The sequence below is a fragment of the Nymphaea colorata genome, chromosome 10 (genome assembly GCF_008831285.2).
Source record: "Nymphaea colorata isolate Beijing-Zhang1983 chromosome 10, ASM883128v2, whole genome shotgun sequence".
NCBI classification, from domain to species: Eukaryota; Viridiplantae; Streptophyta; class Magnoliopsida; order Nymphaeales; family Nymphaeaceae; genus Nymphaea; species Nymphaea colorata.
This window is the reverse complement of record NC_045147.1, coordinates 16,030,264-16,057,577: the sequence shown is the minus strand read 5'-3', so window position 1 is coordinate 16,057,577 and position 27,314 is coordinate 16,030,264. Positions and strand designations below refer to the sequence as shown.

At 38.1% G+C, this 27,314-nt stretch overlaps 4 protein-coding genes across 9 annotated transcripts; 3 read left to right on the top strand and 1 right to left on the bottom strand.

Moving 5' to 3' along the window:
• Window positions 1-1,952: 1,952 nt before the first annotated feature.
• On the bottom strand, window positions 1,953-10,234 carry LOC116263298 (phosphoribosylaminoimidazole-succinocarboxamide synthase, chloroplastic). 2 transcript variants are annotated; one of them, XM_050080299.1, is made up of 14 exons: window positions 9,598-10,225; window positions 6,982-7,251; window positions 6,813-6,914; window positions 6,406-6,535; window positions 6,150-6,242; window positions 5,973-6,061; window positions 4,921-5,001; window positions 3,897-3,986; window positions 3,009-3,098; window positions 2,837-2,887; window positions 2,713-2,759; window positions 2,578-2,635; window positions 2,397-2,500; window positions 1,953-2,215 (listed from the first exon to the last, which is right to left on the bottom strand). In XM_050080299.1, the coding sequence occupies exons 2-13, from the start codon at window positions 7,228-7,230 to the stop codon at window positions 2,441-2,443; spliced, it is 1,140 nt and encodes a 379-aa protein (XP_049936256.1). In that variant the 5' UTR covers window positions 7,231-7,251; window positions 9,598-10,225; the 3' UTR covers window positions 1,953-2,215; window positions 2,397-2,440. The 2 variants fall into 2 exon arrangements, with proteins under 2 accessions (XP_049936256.1, XP_049936257.1); XM_050080300.1 differs by lacking the exon at window positions 3,897-3,986 and having other exon boundaries at window positions 9,598-10,234.
• Window positions 10,235-10,766: 532 nt separating this feature from the next.
• Window positions 10,767-11,414, top strand: LOC116262651 (transcription repressor OFP7-like; the record flags this gene model as incomplete). The annotated part of the gene is made up of 1 exon (XM_031642136.1): window positions 10,767-11,414. A coding segment is annotated over one exon (648 nt), but the record flags the coding sequence as incomplete, so codon positions are not given.
• Window positions 11,415-16,237: 4,823 nt separating this feature from the next.
• LOC116262559 (ras-related protein RABA1c-like) lies at window positions 16,238-17,380 on the top strand. The gene is made up of 2 exons (XM_031642033.2): window positions 16,238-16,631; window positions 16,751-17,380. The coding sequence occupies exons 1-2, from the start codon at window positions 16,402-16,404 to the stop codon at window positions 17,205-17,207; spliced, it is 687 nt and encodes a 228-aa protein (XP_031497893.1). The 5' UTR covers window positions 16,238-16,401; the 3' UTR covers window positions 17,208-17,380.
• A 1,625-nt stretch (window positions 17,381-19,005) lies between these two features.
• On the top strand, window positions 19,006-26,713 carry LOC116261837 (uncharacterized). 5 transcript variants are annotated; one of them, XM_050079831.1, is made up of 8 exons: window positions 19,006-19,326; window positions 20,961-21,164; window positions 22,284-22,442; window positions 22,698-22,764; window positions 22,864-22,944; window positions 23,070-23,188; window positions 23,322-23,404; window positions 25,542-26,713. In XM_050079831.1, the coding sequence occupies exons 1-8, from the start codon at window positions 19,193-19,195 to the stop codon at window positions 26,462-26,464; spliced, it is 1,770 nt and encodes a 589-aa protein (XP_049935788.1). In that variant the 5' UTR covers window positions 19,006-19,192; the 3' UTR covers window positions 26,465-26,713. The 5 variants fall into 5 exon arrangements, with proteins under 5 accessions (XP_049935788.1, XP_031496585.1, XP_031496588.1 ...); XM_031640726.2 differs by having other exon boundaries at window positions 19,216-19,326; window positions 21,035-21,164; XM_031640725.2 differs by lacking the exon at window positions 20,961-21,164.
• Window positions 26,714-27,314: the final 601 nt, after the last annotated feature.

Here is a 27,314-nt window from a genome sequence, read left to right as displayed (position 1 = left end):
CGTTAAAATTTAAACTGAGTTATATATCCTGAAATCGCAGACTGTGGTTTGCCCTTCCTTTCCTGTCATTCTGTTTCGATAAAAGCTGTAAACAGTACTTCATCTCCACTTTCATGATGTGCTTAATGAGAGCATAGTGGAAATTGGAGGAGGCATCATTCTGTCCTTGAATTAACCCCATGGCGCTCCCCGGAAGTTGTGCCCTTGTGCTGGAAAGCTTCTCTTTCTATGCACATTGGTTCAGTAGAACTCTCACTTGGAGTAAATTTTTCTTCAATTGGGTTACCTCAAATCAAGTCTCCAAGCGGGAGATCTTAGAAATGCCGACGAACTAATGAGGATTTTTTTTTCTGGTAGAACGATAGGAATTAACCAAGGATTTTTTTGCTATGGAACAACTAAAATAAGAACGGCAGAGACCAACTTCTATTTATGGATCAAGCATAGAACATCTCTTGGTGATCTGTTCCGTTCCTTATACGCCTTTGGTCATGAAGTTTGACATGTGTTATCATAAGCTTTAGCTTATAGAAAGCGCAGAAATCTGTCATTTCGAGACATAATGAGTTGGAGAAAGGCAATAAGTTGAAGAAAGCTTTGTTTTGGAATCAAAAGAACATACTATTACTGGATTTTATGACATTATAGGCTATTTAAGTCCGTTCAACTAACGGTGTTCCTCATATATAGAAGTCTTCCGAAGACAGACGCAAAACTTTGAAGTCTTTAAGTTATTTTGATCTGGCTAGATCGAGAACAAGAGAGCTCTCAGTCGTGGGCATGTATAGGAAACCTGGACTTCTTATTCTTCTAATTTTTAGTAACCAAAAAACAGTCAATTTCAATTTAATACATGAGGCACAAGTTACTTTGGATTACGGAGTCACAGACTCACATATACGAGATTCGGTAGTGACATTTTCAAAAGCAACGTCCATTATCTGCTCAGTTTTTGTTCATGACATTCTGGGAATGTTTGGGTTTATATTTTTAACGCACAAAATGGCAATACTTAAAACCCCCAAAAGGGGGAAGAACTCAATTGAAAAACATATATAAAACATGCTACATTACTTCTTACTTATGAACACAATGATCATTCCTGAATTTTGTAGCAATAAGTTCACTGAAATTTAAGACATTGGCGGAAAATGTACTGCTAGGGCTGGACATGGGGCTGGCCTCGTCCAACTCAAAGTCAGGCCTGGAGTCCGAGCCTGACCATCAAGGTTCAGGGCCAGCCTGGTCCAACCCGATATATATATATATATATGTATAACATTTATGGTGAAAATTATATACAAATATAATTTTATATGCATATAGGGTCGGGCCGGATATGGTCTTGAACCGAGGCCACAGTTTATCACCCAGGCTGAGAAACCGAAAGCCCCAATGGGTACCCAACTGGATGCGCAGCTTTATTTGTGGGACAGCCTGACAGGATGGTTTCTTGGCTTATGGTTTATGGATTCTTCATGATGTGTGGTTTTGTGGGTGCATTGTTTTGATGGTGGTATAATACGTGGTTTCACCGAGTGCCCATAATTTGCTATGCTCCTTCAGAAAGGTCAGGTTTTCATATTTAAGAATTTGGAAGCTGGATCTTCCAAAAGAACTCATAGATTTATGAAAAGAGAAAAGCTAATAATCAATCATCTGGAATGAACGTAGTGAGAGGGTTACAGGGCATAGCTTAGGATGAGTGGTGTCCTGTATTGGAGATTTTGCCGTGCCTTGAGACAGGATCTGAATTCGCATCAGAGTTTCTACTAAGATCACATAGATCTGAATTTGTTGCATCAATGCCTAGGAGCAGTAAAGATGATGCGAACCTATACAGGCCCGAAGAAAGTTGTAAGAGTATAATCTGATCCCCCATATCTGACCCTGCATCCAACCCACAACCACTCAAAATGATGTGAATTCGTCCAAGATTTTATGGAAGTTAATGCACTTGCCCGTCAAAACAAGTAACCGATTACTATAACCTCTATCCAGAGGGGGAAAAGCAACCCACAGATACCAACAATTTGACATGTACCTTTCTTTAAATATTTTTGCCGCATAAGTTATGATACATCTCTTATATAGGCATCCATTAATAAAAAACCTACACTCATCGCGTGCTTATTCCATTTAATAAAATCAGCCGAAGTAGTTTTACGCTGCTTCTTGTGAGAGCTACCAAGCTTCAATCACGCAAAAACGGCATCTGAGATTAAAATAAGACAAATTGTTCTTTAGCTAAAAAAGAATGATATTAGTTTATATTAATCGCACAAAATTTAAGTGTCATTTTCTGCATAGATCTTCGCCCATATCACACAGGTACATTCTTGGACAATATAGTAGACATAAAACCTAGGTAGAACCACAGTTCACTTAATTTTTACCTTCAAGCAAGCCAAAGCTCTTTATCTGCGTTGCACCATCAGTGCTAGACAAGGTTCAAAATTGCTTCAGAAACATTTCGGGATATACGGTCATGCACAGGTTCCTGAAAAGTGATAATTAAGACAATCAATATGAAGAACCCTGTTGCATAAAAAGAGAAAATGGAGTCTTAGGATTTACATCTGCTCTTGGTAACTCAAATTTTTTGTTTGTTATTTTCTCGTACAAGAATATATAACTGCATAAAAGGACCAATAAGTTAAGCCACTGTGAAACAAAATAATCAGATCAAAGTTTGTGTGAAAACAGAAGTACCGCCAAGCAAGCTCACAAACAAGATCCAATGGTGCATTTGGAAGGATCTGCACAACATGATTCTCAAATAAGGTTGCAGTTCTGTGCAGCTCAAAAGAAATTAAGAAAGCCAAAAGAAACCAACCTCATCTTCGTATGGATTGCAGTGATCTTTAAACCATAATCTCAAGAATTCCTAATATAGCTCATCAAATCAGGACACAATAACAATGACAGCAATAAATGCATGGCAAAAGACCAGTGACCAAATAAGAGGAAAACCGGATGTCACCTACACAAAGATATATGACACCTACCTTATCGACATTTTCAGGTTCTAGACCTTTCTCCAAACGCTTCTGATATGATTGAGCAATCCAGTATCTGCTTGAATCAGGGGTATGTACCTGGAAATATTCAAATAGTATGCATAAGTCGGTTAATCTCTTTAAGTGATAAATGACACTAATTGCTGCCAATGTACTTTCCTCAATTCCACCTCATTTCACATAGGAGAAACACAAGAAGTGAAAATTGCTAATATTTTACTTTACTCGATTTCCACAGCACCTCAAATAGGACACACAAAACATAATGGGTTAATGAAATGAAAAAAGGGGCACATCGAATGCAGTTTTCTTCAATTTGTAGCGATTTCCATGTCAAAGTTTTAACACCAAAAGTTAACTACCATGATGTGAAAATGATTGATAGCAGTAGCTAAGGATAACCAGTCAGTGAACCAAAGACATCCTCTAGATAGAATTTGTGCTTTCAGTTAGTAGGTTAGTTGTTAGTTCTAACTTCTATCAACTAGAGAACAGTTTGAGGTCTGTAACTGAGAGAGGGAAGCCACTAGCCTTCAAAAAGAAAAGCAAGGGGCATTTTTCCAACTATTATCAGAACCTCTGCTCTCTGCTGGATCAGAATACATCCACAGCTGCAGGATTGTGGAATAGCAGATATGCATGTGTGTGTGTGTAAGTACTGTCTTACACATGTACTGTCACCTACTCCCTGCAGAGGTATCATGTTAAGATCTACTATGCCCTCGAAAAACGGTTAATTGTGTTAGCCCATTTTATGGTCTTCAGATGGCCATACACTAGAATATGCAAAATCAAAGGGAAAAAATGTTTTTTTGCTGTATACTAAATATGATCAAGAAACAATACTATTGACCTTTCCAAGAACTGATCCCTGACCTCATCGATTAAGACAATGCTACCATCGGGTCCTTTTCCAAATTCATACTTTGTATCCACCAACAGGAGGCCATGACTCGAAGCAACAAGCTATCTCCCACCACAATGACATTAGAAGAAAAACTTGCATTAGAAACATAAGTGAAAAGTAATTGGGATCTATAGTAGCACAACAAATTGCAACTTAACATGCACACGTTAAATTCCAGAAAGCTATTTTTATGCAATGTTTTGGACACTATGCATCATGAGTTCTGCCATCAGGAATATGAATCAGACATATGAGAAACATGAACTGCATGCAAAGCTCACGCACTACAAAATTAACATAGAAATCACATGTTAATATACATGAAGTAAATTTCTATCTATTCTTTTCTCACGCTGACATCACAGGTTATGCCATTATGGATGTATTAGAAACAATACAGATAAGTAACAATTGTTCGAAATTAAGCTAAGTCAGAGCAAATATCACCTCAATTTGCTTATGATTAAACTCCAAAGCAGTACGCCCTATGTACACGCTATCAAAACAATTGTGCCAATGGATGCATAACTAAGGGTTCGTAACTTTCATGTCTTCAGTATTTAGTGGAGATGAAAAATCAATATGAATCATCACAACTTTGTGCTGTGGTGACCCCAAAAAAATAAAAATACAAACTGTGTGAGCATGGCCTGGAATTCAAGGTACCTCAGATTCAGATCGCAACTATTCAACTTATTAGGACCTTTTTGAGAGAAATGAGTTCCTTGATACTGTCACTTGAGCAATATCTGGGTTAATACATCTTCCAATATAGAAGCATCTGCTCAGCTTCCAACTGAATTGAATCTAGATTGCAGAGCAAGGAAAGGAAAGGAATAGTACGAAGCAACAATCACAGACCAAACAATATGAAGCCAATGTCAATTCATGTGACATGAAGTTAAACATGTGTATATAAAGAAATGACAATGATAGGAAACAAACAAAAAGGAAGGAACAACAATAACTACAAAATGAGATCAGCAGGTTTACTTGTCCATATTCAAATAAAGCTAATGCTTTAGCACGTGCTTCATCAAATTCATCTTGGGTCATTAGACCTTGACTGATTATCTGTGACATAGATAAAGTGCATGTCAACTTACAGTCTAATCCATAAACCAAAGGCAGAAAAGGCATTTCATGACAATTAACATAATTTATTTGCATATGGAGCCTTTGCTAGAAAGGGGGGAAACCGTTAATTCAGAAGAAACAAAATAACCTGCTAAGAATTAAATTTTACTTTAAGATCATTAAGACTGAAACAGTTTAATATACATTCTGTTGGTAAAAACTCACACACATACAAACTCCAAAATTTCACCAAAAGTGAAACTGACCAGAAACTATAATTTTCTTCAGCAAATTCAATTTATTTGATAAACTAAGGACATGATTTCATATTCACCAGACCAATGCTTGTTCTACAAGACACATGAAGTCAAGAACAGCCAATGAAATATTGTCAGCATTGATGTTCAAACTACATAGATCAAAATTATCTGAAGTTGCATATATGGAAGATCATTCATTTGAGAAGAAGATGGCAACATTTCATGCAGCAATAAGAAAAACCAAATGGATTTTCTTATATATTTTATTCATTTCCTTGCCTAATATAAGCAGAACCCTGAGCAAGTTATTTAAAAAACATGAGGCCATCGATACATGCAACTTCATGAGAGAATTTTGCAACAAATTAAAGATTTCATTGCAAACTAAAGGGTCCAAGCTGGTGACTAGAATCACAAGATATTGCATGATGATGTAGAGCTCAAAGAATAAACCATAAGTTACTTAATGTCCCAAATGTAATGTGAAAGAATCATATGAAGATCATCTTAGGCCTACATATAGATGTATCCTAACCTGTGATAATCATCAAGGACTACACCTAAATATTTCCCATCCATATGGGATAGAAGGACCAAAACTAGCAACTACTAAATTTAACCAAGTGTTTTACATTTGTATAGTGAAGTTCAATTCAAAACAGCAGTTTATTCACAAGAAAACTTACAAAAGGGTCAAGAGAAATAAACCTGATCTGGAGTTACAGGTACATCATGGTCTTTAGCTTTGGTAGTTGGGGTCAGAATATTTTTTGCTAGCTGTTGGTTCTTCACCAAACCTTCATAACAGGGTCTAGTATTAGCCAAAGTAAAAATGTGCAAGTTATGCAGTGTTGCATCAGTATGAAACTTAATTGACAAAGATACCATCTGGTAGAGGGTTGCCACAGTAGTTTCTTATGCCTTTGTTATAGACTGTCCATAATGAAGTATCAGTACTCCCAGTCACATAACCTCGAACTGTGAATGAGTGAAACATGCCAACCTAATTAGTGCAAAAGACAAAACTGAACCAAAGGCTACTGGTGCACAATATTCATGCCACAACAGTAGTGATTATTTCGTGCAGTAAATGCTAGAAGACGTAACCTAGAGGTGGAAAAATGGATTAAGCATTTCTCACCAACAAACTCAACTGGGAAAACTGAACACCTCCTTGAAATCGTCACATTTTTATCTGGTGAAGAAATCACAGCATTTTGAGTAATGTGCCGTGTCTGATCAAACCACCATAAGCTAATCTCATTAAGAACCTGAAAAACAAACAGAACATAACCACAATTGAAATTAAGACTTGCAATGGCAAGTGAAACAGCCAAGCAAACAAGAGATATCTTCCAAATGAAAAGCATGCTGCAAGAATACAACAAAAGACCCAAAAGCACCATAAGATTGTCTAGCATGCCAAGCACAAAACCATCAACAAGGATGGAAGCAACTGCAGAAGCCATGGTGCCTTCATTTTTAAAAAATAAAAAAGCTAGAAGTAAGTCCATAAACAAATTGATGAAGATCTAAAGGAGAAAAAACCTGGCCTTTGAATGGAATTGAGGCAAGGACTCTGTCGAAAGCACTCAACCTGTCAGTGGTGACAATAACAAGATAATCTCCATACTCATAGATATCTCTAACCTGAAAAAAGGAGAGCCAAATCTTTATCTGAACATGGAGAAACTGGGGATATTCAGCTTTAATATACCTTTCCTTTAGACTTTGAATTGAGTGAGGGGATGGCCTTGTGAAGATGGGTTTCTGAGAGGGTGTCGGATGAGGCAAGGCGAGCTGCCTCCAGAATGTAATCTTTATGACTCAGGGCACCAACATCAAGTTTAGAACTCATTGAAACCCGAAGGCTCGCTCGGGTAGTTGAGGGACTTGCAGAAAGGCGAGGCAGAAAGGACGACTTGAGAAGACAAGAAGCCTCTAAGGTACTAAAAGAAGGTGCCATGCAAAGAATATACCTGTTGTCCTGTTTCAGCAAACAAAAAGGAAAAGTAATCAGTAATTGCTTGGGATGGTGAAATAGGAAAACTGAAGACATCCTTGGATGGCAGGGAAATGAAAACATGTGTATTCAGCCCAAAAGGACTAAATCCATGGGAAGAAGGTCACAGTCACGCACTCAATCTTCTCATCTCATTTTTACTCGTTCACTGATTACATACACATACTCAAGACCTCAGTTTTAAGAAGCCTAATGTACAATTGTATTTTGATAATAATATTAAGGATATGAATCAAATCCTGTATACCCATTAAATAAGGCAAGATTGTCTGAAAATCATAAGGGAAATGAAGTGTTCCACCTTGCAAATTTGACAATACGAGATAAAGGAAAAGAGATAACTGATTACTGATACCAGTCCAAAGTAGCAAATGGAACACTGTTGACCTCTTACGCAGGTCGAGAACCACTGGAAACTTGCTAAAAGATGGAAACAAATTACCAGCTTGAAAAAGCAAAGATATCGGAAACCATCTTAACAATTAGAAAATCAATAGAGAATTGTTGCAAACAAATCATGAAAATTAAATGACAAATACTAATACAAATGAGAAAAAAATGAAGGGAAGACACAAATAAGATTTAGCTAAGTTCAACATGTGGAAAAATAATTTGACATAAGATTTGATACAACTAAAAATTACGAATATTGCATCCCATCATTACGCTCCTGCTACAATAGACATGTCAGAACAAACATCCTTACAGGCTACAGAAATGGAGCTACAAATTTAAAACAGGGTGGGCACATACGTGAAAAGAAAATTTTGTTTATAAATTAAACTAAAAAACATTTTAAGGAGACACCAAATAGGCATCCTGATATGTACATTTTACAACCAACCCATATAGTTTTCATATCCTAAAGTGTCAAATATTTCCAATAAAAGAGAAAAAGGTAATGAACTAAATCTATATATTTGTTAACAATATACAATCAACCTTTTATTTCCTATAACAGTTCATAATCAACAAAGTACCCTTGTAACAATACGTAGTTTTTTTTTAGACTGGCAATTTGCCTTTGTGAGAATATATAATGAATGATCGTGCAACAACAATATAATCACCATTTATTTCATGCGATAGTATGTCACACCACAATCCATAAAGATCCACTAACCATACGAGGCAAACTTGCTTAAAAAGCATTAGCTAGTTGAAATATCAACCCTACTTGAAAGGAAAAAGAAATTAACTACCATCCCTATCTAAGCCAAAAAGAATAAATTCACCTTTCACAAAGTTGTCTAATCATATTTGAACTGTAACTTGACTAACTATCTAGGTGTTCCTTGAGAAAGTAAAATTTATAGGAAGATAAAATTATCTGACGACAGAAGTAGTGAAACCGCAACAACTTCTTAGGTTTGAGCATACACATCCTATTCTATAGACATATATTACTTGGCAGACTGAGTCAAGAAGAGAGGGCGAAACAACAACTGCAGGAGGAAGAATAACAGCAGGAATATGGCAGCAAGAGGTGCAGAATACGACAGCAGGTGGAGATGGTGAACACAATGGCAACAAGAGGAAAACTACGAAAGGGTATGAATGCAAACAGCGTGTCAGGCATTTGGCTTGAAATTTTACAGATTGGTGAACTGATCCCCAAAATCAAAGTTGGGATTAGATGAAAGTAGTAATTTTGTTCCGCCTACTGCTCCCTAGGGGATCAGAAATTGGCCATGTATGAATTAGTATCATGGTTCACTTTTTTATCTAATTTTCAGTAATTTAATATCCCATAGCAGTAATTGTTGCATGACCAGTTTACTAATGAACTGATGAAAAACCTTCGCTATTTTTTCCTGGTTTTCTACTCCTTGGGTGGTGGCTTGTGCTTCCGTTTCTGAAGCAGCCGGGAGAAAGAGCCAGAGAGGAGCATGACATGAGGGCAAGACGCAAAGAGAAACATGTACTCGAGTGAGGCGGTTATAGACCACAAATAGCGCGAGAAGCACATGAACAGACGCAAAAAAGGCCCGTCGACAGATGGACACTAACAGACCCATAAAAAATCCGCCATTCAATTGACAGATATACGATTATACGAGCACAACATAACGTCTTGAAGAAAATCACCCAACACCCAGAAACTTCCTAAGCCCAACTTCAGTAGTCCTTCACCGAACCTCATAGCAAAATATTAAAAAGGAAAACTCACAAAACTGGATATCTTCACACACAGAGCAATGCCCACCCGGCAGTAACAGGGGCTCTTTCACCAAACGGGAAGGTCTAATGTAGAGTGGCACAGTCGAACACGAGAGAGAGAAAAGGAAAGGGGTTCGAGGCAGCACTCACTGTTCTCGAGAAAGAGTAGCGGGCCTAGCGGCACTAGCACCAGGCTCAGAGGTGAAGAAGGAAAAGAGGTATGATTCGGCAGGAGCACACCAAAGGGGCGGCGGGCGGTAAGGATTTTGCTATTTTTGGCGGGTTTTGTCTATCCCGGCAGGAACGTAGTTTCGCTCGGTCGCCCAGAACAAAGATCAGCCCATCAAATCTATTCGCTGCATTTGAGTTGGCCCATGAAACTTAGCCTGTGATTTGTTCATTTTTTATTGCTCGATTTGAAAGAAATCCAGTGGCCATCAGTGAGTATACAGAGGAACCTTTTCTGCAAACAAAACTAGAAAACTCTATAATCGAAATTGCAGGAAGCAATGACAATTATATTTTCAGATAGTTAATGGACATGCCAGCATTATTAGTTCATTTCATTTGAAAGCTAGTATTATTCAGTGTAATCTTTTATAGCTTTGTTGGGATTTGCAGGTATTTAGTGTAATCTCTCTCTTTTCTTTTTCTTGCGGATTGTTTTCTCGTGTAGTTTTATCCCTTAGGTAGCGTTTGATTGTTTTTCCTGATTTAGAAGCAAAATTTTACCATGAGAAAATTCCATTGGGAGAAAGGAAGTTTCACCTCATCCTAGAATGAGGTGGGTTTGATGAACCATAAAAAGTTGAGCTAGAGAAAATTTTAAGTGTTTGTTGGTTAAGGAAGGGGGATAAAAACAGTTGTAGATGAGCAGCCAAAATATATTGGTAAACAATAATCACATACGTTTTGTTTAACAACTTTTAAATGAAATAAAAATTTAACACAGATGTCTGCTGATTTTTATTTTGGTGCAGCTCAAGGTTTATATATCGAAATCGGAAATTAATATATAAGAAATCGAAACCATTACTTGATTAATATATAAAAAAATTACTTTATATATCAAAATCGAAAATTAATATATAAGATGGCTGTTGTGCATGTGTGTGTTTTACTCTACGTACAGAGAGAATAACAAAAAAAAACATGAAGTTATACGCTTTGAGGTCTCCCAATTCAGAGCCGCCGGAGAGCCGAGAGGCAGGCCCGACGTTAAATTCATCCATGCCTGCTCGTCGTGGAGGATGCGTTGATTCTCAGCAACTAATTGGAATTTTCCCATCGGACACATGCGCCACAAGCCATTAACATGAAACGCCAAGCTCGTAGTATGCTCATCAATCCATCAAACGCTTTGCCATCAAATCATTTCCTCCGTCCGGCCCCTGCCCTCCGGCTTCCACGGCGTCTTCGTAGGGCTTCTACTTCTTGGCCCCTTAGAGAAGGGCGAGGAGCCAGGGCATGAGGGCATATGTCAGGAGCGGAAGGCTTCCTCAAGGAGCCGGAGGCGCAGCAACTCTACGGCTGAGTCCTGCTGGTTCAGCAGCGAAGAGGATGAAACAGAGACGCTTCTCCTCCGACTTCTTCCAAAACCACCTCCTGACTATCCAGGAGCCGCCTTGCGGGATCAGAGGTCGTCGGGGAGGCGGAAGCCCGCCAAGTCCCGCCGCGGCACCGGCCGCGCTGCCATCTCGCCGGCGTGGATGTGCTGTTTCCGGTGGATTCTGCCGCGTGCGTTCGACGGGAAGGTGAAGGAGAGCTTCGCCGTAGTGAAGCGATCGAGGGACCCATACCATGATTTTATGAAACCAATGATGGAGATAATCAGGGAGAAGGAGATGGCTGAAGTTACCTGTCACCGGACGTTCGAAGGAAGCTGCTGCTCAGGCCGAAGCAATGTCGATGGGGACACGAGACGTTTGGAAGAAGTGCCCGTGGCCAGGCTAAATTTGCCTCAGTAAAAAGTCGGAGCCCTTGGTAACTTTCAACCAGGATGGGCCCATTTCTAGCGTAATTTTTTCTGGCGTTTGCCTCTCTACAGTATTTCAACCTCAAACAAACGCCCTCTTAAATTGAATGTTTTCTCACAGAAATTTTCTCTCCTCTTTGAACTTTGCCTTTATTTCCTTCCATATATTTGTGGTGTTTTTGAGTAGTTGTCAATTTATTCTCACAAAATCCAGAAAAAAGATGTTTTCCAGAATTGGGTGTGCGAGAGAGAGGTTGGCACTCTCTTCTTGGGTCATATGAGATAAATTTGACAGTTGGTCAAATGAATTGCTTCAATCAAGATTATTAGATTATTTGGAAAGGAAAAATAGAAGATCTATTTGATTATAAGGATGTTTTATGTACATCCCTTCTGAAGGGATTGAGAACTGAAAAGAACAATGAACAGTGAATGGAAGTTGTTAGATTGAAAGGTGATTTATGTTATTTATCAGCAGTTGGATGATAAACCATTCCAACATTTTTCAGCAAAGATAACCATGTAAATATTGTCAAAAACAACGAAAGACCTTTATGAAAGGAAGATAATATGGAACAAAGTCTTTTCCATTGAGCGGGTGGTGAACCCCAAGCTTAAGAAGGAAATTCTATTGCAGAGCATTTAACTGAACTGTTAACAATCAAGATGGTGTTCAAAGTGGAGCTGCTATGTTACTTTGGCTGAGCTTTTGCTAGATAACTAGAATTTTAATCCTAGTCGTGTGTTGAAGTAGAAAGATGTGACATGTTGTCGAGGAAGATGTAAGGTGAAAGGGTGTCTCTGATTTGTGACAAAAGACTGTGATAGGTCTCAATATAAAGAAGTTAAACACAAGAATTGCCGTCAAGGTTTAAATCTCAATCTAGATTTGTTAACATGGTTCTCTTGCACATAATATAAAATAATTGTCCAAGGTTCAAAAAGAGCAAGAATAAAAGAAACCGTTGTTTGACAAAGAACAAAGAAAAATAAATAGCTATAACCATGTTTGATAGGTACACAAAATATATCTGATTGACATGGAAAAAGATCTTAGATGAAATTTTAAATCAGCCTTGCCAAGAAAAAAAGCCCTTCCTTCCAATCGAATTATACAGCAAGAAATATTAGATTTGATGCATGGTTTAATTACATTCACTAGAAACCATTTGTTTCTTTTGGTGATTTTGTATATATTTTTTTTTTGCTCTATGAATTTTTCGATAGAAAATGATTTTCTCCAAAATACTGATTCTGTGTTTCAACTTTATGGCAGGGGACGTCCAGCACCATGAATACTGATCCTATGGTTCCTCCTGAACATGAAAAAATTACAAGAAAGAAGGGTCGTGGTTCAGGGCAAACCTTCCTATGCTGACGAAACACTAGACTAAGCATGTCAGTTTGAGGCTTATGCATCCTCTTGCACATTCTTACTTCCATGTAGCGAAGCTTTCCTCATTCATACTTGCTTGTGAAGATCCATGAACTAATAGCTGTTCGAAGCATTTTATCGAACAACTGATGCACATGACCCAAAACAGTTAGATTTCATTCTTACTTGCTTGTGGAGAAACTTTCCATGGACTAACAGCTCTTGGAGGCATTTCATCGAACAACTGATGTGCATGACTCCAAACAGTTACATTTATTCTTGCTTGCTTGTGGAGAAACGTACAACGCCACCATTGCGTTAGATATTACCAAATAAAATGTTTTCCATTTCTGTCTTCGTTTATTCCCTGTTTATGTCTCATCTCTCTGTCAGTAGGATTGCTTTCTCTAGGCTCGCATAAAAACTGCAGCTACCAGATAACCTCTACTTGGCCAGATTTTTTTTTTTTTTTCAATCTTTGCGTCGATGAAAACGTCATAGAAGGCGTGTTTGCAACTGCACTTGCTTTGTCCATGATGGAAAACTGTGCCTTTGCAATGGCCTTTAACGATGCATGATAAAAAAAAAAAAAGTTCATCTATCTGGTTATATATATATATATATAAATGAGTTGCTTAGTTGTTGTATTTCATCGACACATCTGATAAGACTTGTCGAAGTTGAAATAGTGACTCTATTTACTCTCGTGGATATGTTTGTAACGCTTGGACAAGAAAAAAAGTGTTGGTGATGCTATCACCAACGAGATGACATTCATCGAAACTTATAAAGCTTCGACGATGAAACGAAAAAGTGTCACTACTAACATTAACAACGGTACAGGCAAAGGGAGAGAAGCGGGAGGGTGCTGGTAGGGGCCATGAACCCCATCTCAGTTTTTTGGAAAATAAAAGTTTTACTTTCAGATTTTAGTTTTAACTTACGTAAAAATTTTGAAAAATTAAATTGCAGCTCCTGTTTTGAAACTATAGTTTGGCCCCGACAATGAAAATTTCTTAGCTTCACTCTTGATCATTGACAGGAAGAGAAAACATCATTTAGTACTATCAACGTGATAAAATTTGTCGAAAATACAGTAACGACGTGGCTTTCACCGACACCGTCATTGATGCTCTTTTGAAGAGCATCAGTTTCATATTTTTTCTGTAGCACGGATATGGGGTCAGAAGCTAGAACCTTACCATCCCCTTCGGACCACAGATATGTGGTTTTCATAAGATAACATGGATCTAACAATTCACTGTTTGCTTAAGTAGTTAAGTTGTGGATTTTCATCTAACTCAGATAAAAAATCACCCTGAGTTGTAAGATTTCAAGGCTGTCAAACCCAGCCTGAGTTGTTGAAGGTAAAGAAATTCTTTCAAGACATGAGCTTTAATTACAGAACTTGTACATTGTGATTGTCACAGTGCTATATATCCACCTAGTAATGATTTCTTTTTACCATTTTATTTGGGCCATTGCTAAGGTATGAAGATGTTCTAGAAAACTAGCTATTATAGTTGGAAATGGTTTATATTCATCCGCAAGTGATGAAAAGGCCCCATCCAAACTAAGAGAAACACATGACAGGGTGTTAGTGGGGATGATAGTGATGAGTATGATCCGCCAACTCTGGTCGACTCATGTGGTTAGTGGGAGAAATTGATAGCGTTGTGGGGTTGCATTGCCTCTATTGGAGGTCACACACGTGTTAGGTCTCCTTATAGAGAAAATTTTTCTCTAAAACAAAACCTAATACTCTCGTGTAGAAAACTTCTGGTGGAATATTTCAGTTCTTTGGTGCTGGTGTGTGTGTGTGTTTGTGTGTGTACCAACACGAGAGAACAGAAATATTCCATCAGAACTCATCATGCTAAAGAGTTAGAGAGAGAGAGAGAGAGAGAGGTCTTTGTAGAGGCTTCATGGACGTAATACGTTAAGGGCTTAACTTTGTGTTATATATCTTAGTATTAGAAGTGGGTGTATGTATCTTTTTCCTATTTTGCTTTTTTGAGATTATGTGTGGTGTTGTAGTCTCGTCTATTACTCAGCGGATTTGCGCACCCCATGATTCTTTGCCCCTTTCATGGAAAGTTTTTTCACATATTCTTGTCTTCTTTCTTTCATGCCTACTTTTCTTTCTTATATTTATATAGTGCTCGACTGGCTTCCAAACTTATTTTAAGATCATCTGCTAGGATCAATTTTTTAAATATATCATATTGGTAGAAAACATCCACAAGTTCTTTTATGTAGCATATAGCCATGTACATAAAATATTAGTACCTCACAAACCGACGATTATAATACTGTGTAGCTGAATCGTTTGATACTATCTCTCATTGCTTGAAGGGGCTTACCAAAATATGTGGAGTGACAGACAAGTAGATTCAACTTATTGAACTGCTTCAAAACGTAAGGCCATGACCATTAATAAGGTTACCCACTTTGGTGTACCCAAATGATTTGGGTTCTTGTCCTCATTCATAAAGAGGTTATGCATTCACATGATCATGTTCTCAAGGAAAAGCGAAAAATAATCCATCACATGTTCTAGCACCAACTACATAGATCCTTCACATTTGGATATGTTGTTGTTGTTTTTATCTTGCCCACTTGACTGATATTTTGGTATACATAAATACCCTTACAAAAAAATCATGAAAATTAGAGAAGTCTGCTAAGTATGGATGATGCTCCACACTCTAACATTAGGGTTGAACCACATGCGGTGCCTAAACCAGACCTGGATGAGTAATTGATCAAGTGCCTCTTAACCAAAAAAATCCCGGCTGCGCCACTGAGTGGACTTGAACCTAAGGTGGATCTAAAGCTGGTTGGTCCAAATTCATATATGGCTAATTAGCGGTGAATGTGCAATTCAGATTCCCCATGGTGGATTTTCACGTTGGATGTTGAGCCTCTCCTTGTGCTTTCGTAGCACACCCAGATTGATTTCAGCCTAATTTATAACCTTAGGCTGCATTGTGATAACCTTGGATCTTATCGTATATATTCAAGGTATAAATCTGAAATTTATTAGGGGATGGTCCATCTAGTGGGCCGCCATGATCATAGGCTTACCAGTAAAAGAGATCCCCGGCCCTATCCAAGATCTATTAGATCATGCCTTGTACAATTCTTGAACGATGTATATGTTTTACATGGCACCTCAGTTATCCGGAAAGTCATTCCAGCACACATACACCCCTCGTTTCTTTTGGTTCACATGTAGAGCTTCCTGTATTCATCTCATTTATCGGTGAATGTAGGCTTGTCCTAGGCCCACCACAGCGGGCCTGAGTCAGTCTAGCCTGGCTACAGCACTCTTGCTGGATAACCAACGACAAGAGTACCAAGAAAATATAATAAGAGAAGACAACCCTTGTCAAATCCTTAATTGAGAAGATTCAACACCGTGGCCCCTGAAGTTTTCCTAAAAATTCAGATTAAAAAAACAGAACTATCCAACTCATCTCTGTAATCTATGTCTATCAGTGTATAGTGATTCCTTTCCTTTGGTATTTATATTCTCTTGTTGAATCCTTTGTCACTTGATCAGTAAACTTCCTGTAATTAGTCTGTGCATTGGGATTCATCTATGCATATAAGCATGGCTCAAACAGTGGATGATGAGTGTGATTATCTCTTCAAGGCTGTGCTTGTTGGGGACTCGGGCGTCGGCAAGTCCAACCTCCTCTCTCGCTTCTCCGGTCAGGATTTCCGGCTGGACAGTAAACCGACCATCGGCGTTGAGTTCACCAACCGCACGGTCACCATTGGTGACAAGCTCATTAAAGCGCAGATCTGGGACACAGCCGGCCAGGAAAGGTAACCTCTCTTTCTCTCAAGAATTAAAGGGTAACCAATTAAAGGTAACCTCTCGTTCTCTCAAAGAAATTGCAGATGGAAAGCAAATAATGAACTGCCAAAATAAATCTTCGCTGTAGATTCAGAGCTATAACAACATCTTACTACCGGGGCGCACTCGGGGCGTTGTTGGTGTATGACATCACTCAGCGTGCAACCTTCAAGAACGTGGAGAGATGGCTGAGCGAGCTGCGGCAGCACACAGACCCCGCCATGGTCGTCATGCTCATCGGCAACAAGTCCGATATGGAGGAGCAAAGGGCAGTCGGTGTCGAGGAGGGGGCGGGTTTGGCGGAGAAGGAGGACCTCCTCTTCATAGAGACCTCCGCCCTGAAGAACATGAACGTCGAGGACGCCTTCATGCACATGATCTCCAATATTCACGAGGTAATCAGCAAGCGCAGGCTGGAGGCGAGGAAGAAGGAAGCCATTATTGCTGCTTCCCTGGCATCCCAGTTCCCGGCTTCCGGCCGGCGGCTACTCATCATAGATGAAGTCACTGCCACCAAAAGACAGAATTGTTGCGCTTCTTGGTGAAATTCATTGCCGGGATCGATCATTTCTCATTTCCTCGATCGTGCAATATTAATCAAGTATATAGAATGGGTGGGATTGAATTATTATCTTGAAAATGATCAAATCTGAGGTCTTTCTTTCTAGTAAAAAGCAGAAAAAATGTATTATGTAGTCTATGCTGAAAAAGTGGTCGCCCGGCAGATTATTATTGTTATTACATTTTAATTTCTGAAATGAAATCTATAACTTGTACAAATAACTCATCGTTACTTTTTTAATGAATCTACCTCAGATTCAACTGCAGCTGATAGGGCTAACAGTGGCATATTTTTACCGTTGTCCCCATGTTGAGAAATCATTCATAAAAAATTAACCAAAATAATAGTACTTTTCAACTTTCCATGTCAAATATGAAAAGCTAAGTTTTGTGGGGAGCAAAGTGATTCAATTTAACCTGAAACCTATATTTGACTGCGACACTCATTCAATGACTGTGAAAAAAGGTTAGAGCTGTATTGAGAACTTAAAAAGATAAATATCATATTTGGTATTGTGGCAAAACAATGGTTGTAAACGGAAATTCCCATAAAATGGCAGGTCACTGGTGGACAGCACCACCCTTCCCTCTGATCTCTCTTAATTGTTTGTTTTTGGGGACAAACTATGGCAGACTTTCTGGCGTCATTTGTAGCCAACATGAGGGCCTTCTGTTGCTGCACATTATGAACGTTTAATTGGATAATTATGCAATTAGCATGATCATAAAGCAGCCAGGTTAATTACTAATTGTTCGATTATTTTGTGGCTGAAGGTTACCACCAATTATTATTGAAAACAAATCCACAAATCTTCCAGAATCAATTTACTTAAGAAATTCACGGAAGGCCATTTGATTTGTGTGCATGGTGTGGGAAAAATTTTACGTTGGTTTCATAATTTTCAATTTAATATATTAGAAAGCATAACCAAGCTTTGTAGATAGTCCCTAGATATGAATCAAAAACTAAGGAAAAAGACATAGTTCTCCCATTAAAATTGATCCAGCATCTTACGTATATACGATTATTAAGAAAAAGGAAGAGGGTAGCATAATCAGAAAATCCAGATCATTCAAACAGCATTTCAAAAGCAAAGTGACGTTTCACTAGAATCTGCTCTTGCGAAGTGACGAGTTAGCAGAGCTGCAGAATCGTTATTAATGAAGACAGTCGCCATTATAGTTGTTGGATCATAAATTCACTTAGATTATCGTCATCCCATTTTCGGAAAATTAAGCCTAAATTACCGATATGCATATGGCAGTTTTGATTTTCATTTTCAGTTTAACGTTGCATCTCCAGCAGTGCATATCATGTTCTATGTCACCACTTGTGAACGTTTGAATCGAGTTTCGTATTCTGTGAATCCTGCACTTTCAATTCGTTTAGGAAAAACCCAGTTAATCAAACCTTGTACTATCAACGTTTGATCTGAATCCACTCTATTTAGATCTGATTTGATGTACAGCCTTATCAACGGGTCCAGCATGTTTTAGGGAGCAGAAAAATCTTGCATGACGATGATAATAGCTTGTTCGAATCTAATTCATTAGATTTGATACAAGCTCCATCCTTTTACAATCCTATCGATGTGTCCAAAATGCATTTGGAGAAAGGCGCAGAAAATCTTACATGACGGTACAGGTTTCATTGTTTCAGTATCATTTTTAAGTTGAGACGATATGTATCCACTTCCATTTAAGCAAGCAAGTCACCGAGATTGAACAGGGCCTACTTTTTCACCATAAATTTCTACCCACACATCACATCATTGAACGCCGGGGGAGGATTCGTGGCTGACCAAGCGAAGAAGCCAAAAGAAAAGAGGGAACAGCGAGCGGAGGGAAAAGTGTGTCTGTGTGAGGGTGGGACGAGCTCTCCGCAAGCCAGCAAAATACAAAATAGCAACCGCCACCCTGCCTTCGTTTTCCTTGTGAAACGCCACCCACCTTCCTCCTTTTGCCGCGAATGGATTTAATGGAGGTGGACGTCTTAGACCCACACCCAGACATCCACGAACTCTTCTGCTACTATAATGCCCTCTACTTCGAGGACATCCTCGGTGCTTGCCTCGTCACGTGGAGCTCCGGGCGCATGACCCTGTGAGCAACTTCCCCTGTTGTTGTTAGCCGTTGGTTTCATGCAGTGATCTGTTTTAGTACATATTGTGACTTCATTACGAAGATTAGCGGTTTTTTGTATCTTAGATTTTCGAGTTTTCGTATCCAATTGAACGTCTACGGAAAACCGCCTTGTGGGTAGTGAACATTTTTCTTTTTTTTTTTTATCTCCCGAGCTGCATCGTCTCAGAGTGTGTCCAATTGGGTGGCCGCGGTTGTTTCTATTCCCAGTTGTTTCTATTCCCATCCTTGCATCTATTTTTCCTTCCTCTCGGTGTTTGCTTTGGTTGCATAATGGCTATTGTATTGTTTTTTTTTTCTTTTCTCTTATTTATTTTGGTTGTTTTTGTTCCCTGGGTGTTTTTGTGGTTGCAAGATAGTTGTTAACTGACAGTCGCTGGTTGGGTTCTCCTTTCGAGAGCTTATCTTGCAGAACTTTGATTCGTGACCCATTTTCATGTGGTTTAATTGTCACTTTCTTTTTGATAGTATAATGGTATCATTTAAATTTTGAAGACGGTACTCTGAACTTTCCAGTTCAGCAGGGAGTTACATTAGTGCCTGCATGCGTGCGTGTGTGCATCCTTGAGTGTATACAGGCAGGTTTGCAGGAGCGTCTTGGTAGAACTTCTCTTGTATGCAAGGAACATAAGCAGAGTCCTGATTTGCCCGTTCTTGGTTAAGAGTTGTTTGTGATTCCTGCTTCTGTTTTTGTTAATTGTATTGATCTTCTCCGGGCATAGCTGAAAGCCTGAAATAAGGGTCAGCACAGAGTAAAAAATGGTGCTGAACATAGGGTAAAAAAATTATGAAGCATGGTCGATCTAAGCAGTTGAACTAAATTGCATACTGGCTTCCCAAAATTCTTAGGATGCATGTTTCTGGATCCCATCTCCGATTTTGGAATGCATAAATTCTTTCCTATGGTGTTACTGTGATGCTAATTGGGTGCTGATTTGGAGTAACTAGAGATTTTGGTTGTAATGCGAAAAAGCAAAAATATCTATCACTGGGATTTTAGGTTTACGAGTACATCCAAAGTAACTCCCTATAGATGTCTTTGTGGCTCCAGCAAAAGATGAATATGCCAAGATTTGGTATGTTATAATATTCTTTTCATTGAAGTACAGGAAATAGTTGATCTGAACTTATATGGAAGGTAGTTGGACATCAGGTGTATTATTTCTCTTCTAGTGCTTGACAATATAAATCATGAAGAAGCTGTTTATCTGCAATTGGCCTTGTATTTGTGTCTGTGATTAGTCCTAAAATTTCTATACATGCATATTGGCAAGATGTACAGTCAGAGGCTCACAGTAGGTTGCACACCTGGGTAGGTGGTAAAACTCAGAGTTAGAGGAGGTTTGTAGATGAATACTTGAGGCATGTATCTTTTGCCACAAGGATGGAGGAAAAGGGCGGGTACCCTGGGTCGATTAAGCATTAACAAGCATTGAACAGTCAATTATTTACAGAAGTGAAAGAATTATAAGATTGAAGTTTTTCAATATGATAATTTAGAAACATAATAAACAAAATTATCCATGAGAATTAGCTGATAACCTGAGTTTATGACTCATTTGATTGTACCCAATGTGAGTTTGATGTGCTTTCAGGTATGGGCAGATTGGGTGGATGCTGTTTATCTGGACTTGTCATAGCTCAACCTTTTTTTTTTTTTTTGGGCCAGCTGGCATTGCCTTCCAGTATCAATCGTGGTCTTACAAACTCTATCAGCATTATGAACAACGCTGCATCACCAAAATGTCTATAGCCACAGCTACATTGGCATCTGATTCTGTTGTAGGCTTGCAGCACAGGTGGAGCCTCTTTAAATAGTCTATTTTACACAGATACTGAAGAAATGTCAAGTATTATTAGCTTTTAGGTTTTTTGAAACATTAGTGTTGGTAAGAGAAGTATGTAACTATAAAAAAATTAGTTAATTACTGATAATAGTGTTTCCAAAATTATATACATAAAAAGAAATTTTAGATTGTGAGAGCCCATAGGCCTTCCAGCCAAGAAAGCTTAGATTGTATATCATATGCTTGTTCAGAATGGTTCACAGGTTTGTATTTTGGTAGTTGTATTGAATGGCTGTCGGTTGTTTTATCCCACTTTTGTATTTGTGTTCTTGGTGACATGAGAGATGAGTCTAGGCCTCTTAGACTTCTAGTTAAAAAGGTTCAAGAGGTTTATATTTCAGTAGTTTTAATATACGGCTTTCATTTTTTCACTATGTCACAAGGACAGCCATTTTTATCTTGTGTTCTTGGTGACAGGAGGACATGCTATTTTAGAGACCAACATGTCTTATTATATCATCAATCTTTTAAATTTGAACAAATTTTCATAGAAATATTATCCTAGAAAAAAAAATATTCATTCATCTTCAGTTGTGAAATTAAAAATATGTCTCCTCATATGAACTTTAACATAAGTATAGAGTTTGGGAGTTGAATGGGTGTCAGGAGTCATCCCTTTTATGTTTTCTCATATCAGTTGTTTTGTGTGAGGGGTAATGTAATATCTGATTTTTTTTACTAGAGATATCTACTGGTAGTTTCATTGGGTCATTGACAGGGTTGCAGTGTTTAATTCTCATTATGTTTTTGTATGGTATGACAACCTGTGGCGAGTTAATCTGGGTGATGGCCATGATGGAGGTCTGAATGTAATCTACCTTATTTATTGCATGCCATATTTGATTTCTCACGCTAAGGTTGGTCATTGAAAAGGCTTTTCTGTCTGGGCTATCGTTATTTTTTCTCTTAGTCTCTCTTCCCATCAGTTTGGCATGATAATATTATGATTATCATGCAGGAAACTGGACCTCATATGCCAATCATTGAGTTCATGTTTATTGATTCTGTTATCAGTTGAGAAATTATTTGCATTGAAAATAGATTTTGTATTAACTTTGTGACTTAAATTAGGTGTGCAGGTACCTGCCGTTATATGGGTGGTGGTAGCTGTGAAATTCGTCTTTCTGAGCCATTGTTAAAGTTCCGATCAAGTATAGATCTTAAGAACACCTTGTTGCATGAAATGATTCATGCATATTTGTTCATCAAATATAACAACCGTGATCATGGGTAATTTTGTTGGAATTATCATGGTTTGGAAGTTTATGGACTCGACTCGGGACTCGATAGTTACTTGGATGTGATCTGGACTAATCTCAGGAGACTGATTCTCTTGAATTGCTGTGACGAGGTCACTGAGTTGATGCATGCTTGCCTTGCATCACATTGAAATGTTCCCCTTGTTGAGTCAAGTCCTAGTGCTATTGATTTTGATTTTTAAGGAAGGACTCATCCTAACATTACTTTTCTGTCTTGATTGATCAGCTCTCATGGTAATGAATTCCAAAACTTGATGAAAAAGATCAACTGTAGCACTGTGGTTGATTATCAGGTTAGTTTCTTTATTTCTTTTTTATCGTTTTTTTTTCCTTTTTTGCTTTTGGATATTTAGATATAGCATGATATTTGTTAAAGCTAATTATTTGTGTAGAGACCTCCTGGTGGTTACGGCATCACCATCTACCATAATTTTTTTGATGAAGTTGATAGCTATAGAGTCCATCACTGGATGGTAACTTGTACTTGCACCCTTATGGTTCTTATGAAGCATTTCAAGCATAGGAATTTTATGCAAGCTATCATCCGTTTGAAGATCCACAACCAACCAAAAGTTCTCTGCATCTTTCTAACATGCAGTGCAATAATTGTGGAGACCTTGTGAAGAGGGCTATGAACAGAGAACCTTCACCAAATGATTGTATTCAAAGACTCAAGGAGGGTCAAGTTTGTAATCACCCATCGTGCCATTGGCACAGGTAGATACCTATCATCAACTTATACAGGCACAAAAGTAGCATCAGTTTGATCCTCTTCTGAAAACATTGAAGTTGATGTTTCAGCCAAGTCTATTGTTCAGTTTAATGAATTTGTCATAATTTTCTTCTGCAGCCATAAAAGATTATGCAGCGGTAATTATGAAAAGATAGCAGAACCGGCTGGATGCCAAAGAAAAAGATCTAAGAGAAGCCAAGGTAATAGCATCGTGTTAAATACATTCTCGTCCATCCTCATGATTACTTTGTTTCCATTGATGCTTGCATCTGTTAAATTTCATAAAATTTGAAATGGCCATTCTTCTATTCAGTTTTTTAGCAGCTTGTTCTATATTGAACTGCCTGCTGAACATCAAATTACTATTCCTTTTTCCAACTTTCTAGGCATAATTAACATGGTGACTAATGATAAAAGATGTACATTGTTGGGGCAAGTAATGTGTTTTCACAAATCACAGTCTTTGTTCATTTGGCATTGTGAATATGAGCAATGTTTTTGTTCATTTTGATGAAGAAACTGAGGAAGTCAAATTACTTCCTTGGGTGTGTGTTTTTATTGGTAACAAATGCAGTGCATAATTATGATGTGAGTGTTGTTAGATAACATCATAACATTGTTTCTTTCCTTGAAAACAACTTATGCATATCATCATGCTTTTAGTTGCATGTTGCTGAAAGAGAGGAGGTCTACTGTACAGAGAAGGTGAGAAGGATCTCACCTTTGCTGGTGAATGTCATGTGGGGAAAGGAAATTGTGAAAGATATTGAGGTGACCCTGGATCACACACATGTTCACTAGGCAACCTGAGATACTTGTCTGAGACCCATCCAGGTTTTCCTTTTCCTTTCAAGAAAAATCCCATCAGGTGGTGTGATCCTTAGAGTATTCCTCATCTTTTGGGGAAGAAAAAATCTCAATTTGAGGGTCTCAGCATACAGAAAATAAGGCTGAGAAAACCGAAATCAGCATCCATGAGGCAGCAAAAAAGGATTCTAAGAAAAGCAGAAGCCGAGTTAGTTTAACTTCAAGTGGGTATCAAAGACATGACATTGGTTCACTGTCCATCCCCATGTGAGAGTTTTAATCAATTAATCCAAATCTCAATCCACTAGTAGGAGTCTTTTGCAAAGAGACGATGATGTAGAGAGTCAGAGACTTATCAGATTTGTAATATTGACTGCATACCCTCTATAGAATAGGAGAAAAAAAAATGATCAAGCTCTTTATGTGTCAGTGACTCAGTATAGAGGAAGAACTGGAAGAAAAGCGTAGTCCAAATATTCTTCATCTGAGGGGTATCAGTCTTCTTATTATTAACATCACTTGGCTATACTGCATATGCACAAAACAAAAGTCTACATGGATCTCCCTTAATACAGTGAATGGAAAGAGGCTCAAAAGTTATGAAAATGGCTACTGTGTCCTTTACACTGCATGGACAAGTATATATATTATATATATATATTTATATATTTATATTTATATATATATATATCTTACACTTTTTTTTACATCAAAACAAAAATGAGATTCTCCATATCAATTTCATTTTATGTGCCTTAGGAACACAGAAAACGTGTTCTATTAAAAAAAGCACAAAAAAAACGTTAAAAACAAGTCACGTCGAAAAAGACAGGAATAAACGTGTTGTTTTGGAAAATGCCAAAATGAAAAAACATGAAAAATATGTTTTTTTTCCATATTTTGCGTTTTTCTTTTCTTTTTTTCCTTTTTTATTTTTTGCGGTTTTTACATTTTTTAGTTACCAGATTTTTATTCACATTTTTCACATGTTATTTTTAGGTTATTTCCTTTATTATATTTTTTAAAACTTGCTGAGATTTTGTCGTTATTTTCCCGATAAAAACAACTCTGCCATATTATACCAAGAAAAATCTTGCTGTTTAATACCTGAAAGCGATATCTTTGACAATGCTCAGGATAGAAAAATAACTGAAAAAAAAAATATAGCTTTGAGCTTAATTGAATTGTTCAAGATGGTCATTAAGCATGCTTAGCAACAATAGGCATGTAATACTAGAAGGTGACTTTCTTGCAGATTTAAACTCAGGGTTGCCAGAATTATGTTGGGTCTTTGTGCAGATCATGCAGTTCATCTTACTTACTTTCTCATGTTATCTTTAAAGTATGACGGACATATAGATAATCATTCTCTATTGGGGCATCCTGCCATTGCTATTTTTTCCCTAGTTCTTTTCTCTACTTTAAAACTTTCTTTTCTTTTTCAGCACAAGTATTGTATACAAACTTGCAGAGCATAATATTACCTTGGAAAACAGAGCTGAACTGCAAACAATACTCATATCTGTGCAGGTAACCATGGCATTGGTACCAGTTATTCAAAAGAATTGGCTGGTTTCAACAATGAAAATACGAAAAGAGTTGGCTTTGGTGATAGTGCAGTGGAGGGAAAAGAATGTTCTGGTTCACTGAAATGCAAAACGCTGGAGAAGTTCTTTTCCATCCTTAAGAATGAACCTGAAACTGAAAAGCATGGCTCTTCTCCATCTAGAGAAGACCTCCAAAGGGTAGATGATCTGAATGAATTGGGTGCAATTGAAGAGCACTCAGGCACATCAGAAAGTGAGCATCCTAGAAGCAACAGAAGGCCAGTGAAGGCATCAAGGTCCACTAGACGATTTGTCTCAGACAGCAAGTGTAGATCCTTAAGCAGGACGAGAAAGCAGCATCGAGAGAATATTTACACAGTCATAATCAAATGGAAAAGTTGGTATGCATATGAAGAAGAAAGTGATTCTTCGGAACCCTTGATAGATAAAAGATCAGAGAAGAAGCAAAAGAGTGAATCAAACATGGGAAAGTGGTTACTACCAAAGGCTGCAGGAGAGAACAATGACCTTGAACTGAATCAATGTATAAAGGGTTTAGCAGAAGAAAGCACCATAGATGAACGTCACTGCAGTTTGAATTGTAATAACAGTCGAAAAGATGATACAGGTGTTCCAGGCAGCTACAGTTATAGTGGACTTTCTGTTGGAGAAGCCATGGATAAGTCTCAAGCTTTTGCTGTCACTAACCAGGGGAATGCTTTAGGAAGCATTGCAAATGGCTACGCTAAAGTTTTAAAGAACAGTCAGCCTAGTGTTTCATTGAGCCTGGAATCCCGGAAAGATGAGGAAGGTGGATCACATGCGGGGGCTAGACTGAGGCATATGACCCTCCAGCATGTTGGCCACATCGTTGAGATCTCTGAAAGTGAATCTGATGCAGAGTAATCTTACAGGGCAATCCATTTTGATATGCAAGGGTGGTAGTGGAACTTCTTTCTTAACTCAATGCATTCTTCGGTGTTTTGCAGATGAGCAAGTGTTGGACATCTCCAATTAATCTTGGGACAGTCCGAAACTTTTTCTGCTGATGTACCCATCTTTGGCATACTTTAGATCTGTAAATATGTTATGAAAGGACTTGCATATGGTCAGTTATACGTTGAGTCCATGAATCAACTATTATACACTTGTTTATACTCCGGCTATGGCTTTTCCTAGTCTTCGGCAATGCAGTAAGAGTAGGACTTAAAATTGACTGCCAAAATATAACACTTTCCATATTCAGTGGCCCGAGGGTGGTACTCGTGATCCTTTTTTTTTTTTTCTGAATTTTGGACATGGAGTTATTCTCAGCAAAAGTTCACTTGCTATTGTTTTTAATGAGTAAAGCACGCTTGTTGAGCTTTAAATATTTATTGAGCCAGTTGATTATCTCTTTGAACCTGTCTATATTAATATACCTTTAGTGTTGCAGGGGTTAGCTCCTACAAAGTCAATAAGGTACACCATGCGTATCTGGTCATTTTTTTGAAAGAAAGCTTTTTTGAAATGCTTTTATAACGGCATATAATTTCATGCCAAACCCTATATATATCGTCTTGGAGTCTTTAGCTTGGTCATCCTTTTCATTCTGGAAAATACGGAGAGCCTCTAAAAATCAATAAAATTCCAAATCTCTTGAACAGTGACATGCACTAATTCAACACTTAATTGGAAGATGTTGATGAATTCTTCGTTGACAAGACGGTACCTGCTGAAAAGATGCGACACTTGAGGGTGGCAATGTTATCTTAAA

Bases quoted from the DNA above. Each gene is read 5' to 3' on its own strand.
- LOC116263298 (XM_050080299.1), bottom strand. From the start codon at position 7,230: ATGGCACCTTCTTTTAGTACCTTAGAGGCTTCTTGTCTTCTCAAGTCG. The intron at 6,062-6,149 runs GTATCTTTGTCA...CCTGTTATGAAG, and splicing joins TGGCAACCCTCTACCAGATG to GTTTGGTGAAGAACCAACAG. The intron at 3,099-3,896 runs GTCAGGGATCAG...GAATATTTCCAG, and splicing joins GCATTGTCTTAATCGATGAG to GTACATACCCCTGATTCAAG.
- LOC116261837 (XM_050079831.1), top strand. From the start codon at position 19,193: ATGGATTTAATGGAGGTGGACGTCTTAGACCCACACCCAGACATCCAC. The intron at 22,443-22,697 runs GTAATTTTGTTG...TTGATTGATCAG, and splicing joins TATAACAACCGTGATCATGG to CTCTCATGGTAATGAATTCC. The intron at 22,945-23,069 runs GTAACTTGTACT...TCTAACATGCAG, and splicing joins ATAGAGTCCATCACTGGATG to TGCAATAATTGTGGAGACCT.
- LOC116262559 (XM_031642033.2), top strand. From the start codon at position 16,402: ATGCATATAAGCATGGCTCAAACAGTGGATGATGAGTGTGATTATCTC. The intron at 16,632-16,750 runs GTAACCTCTCTT...TCTTCGCTGTAG, and splicing joins GACACAGCCGGCCAGGAAAG to ATTCAGAGCTATAACAACAT.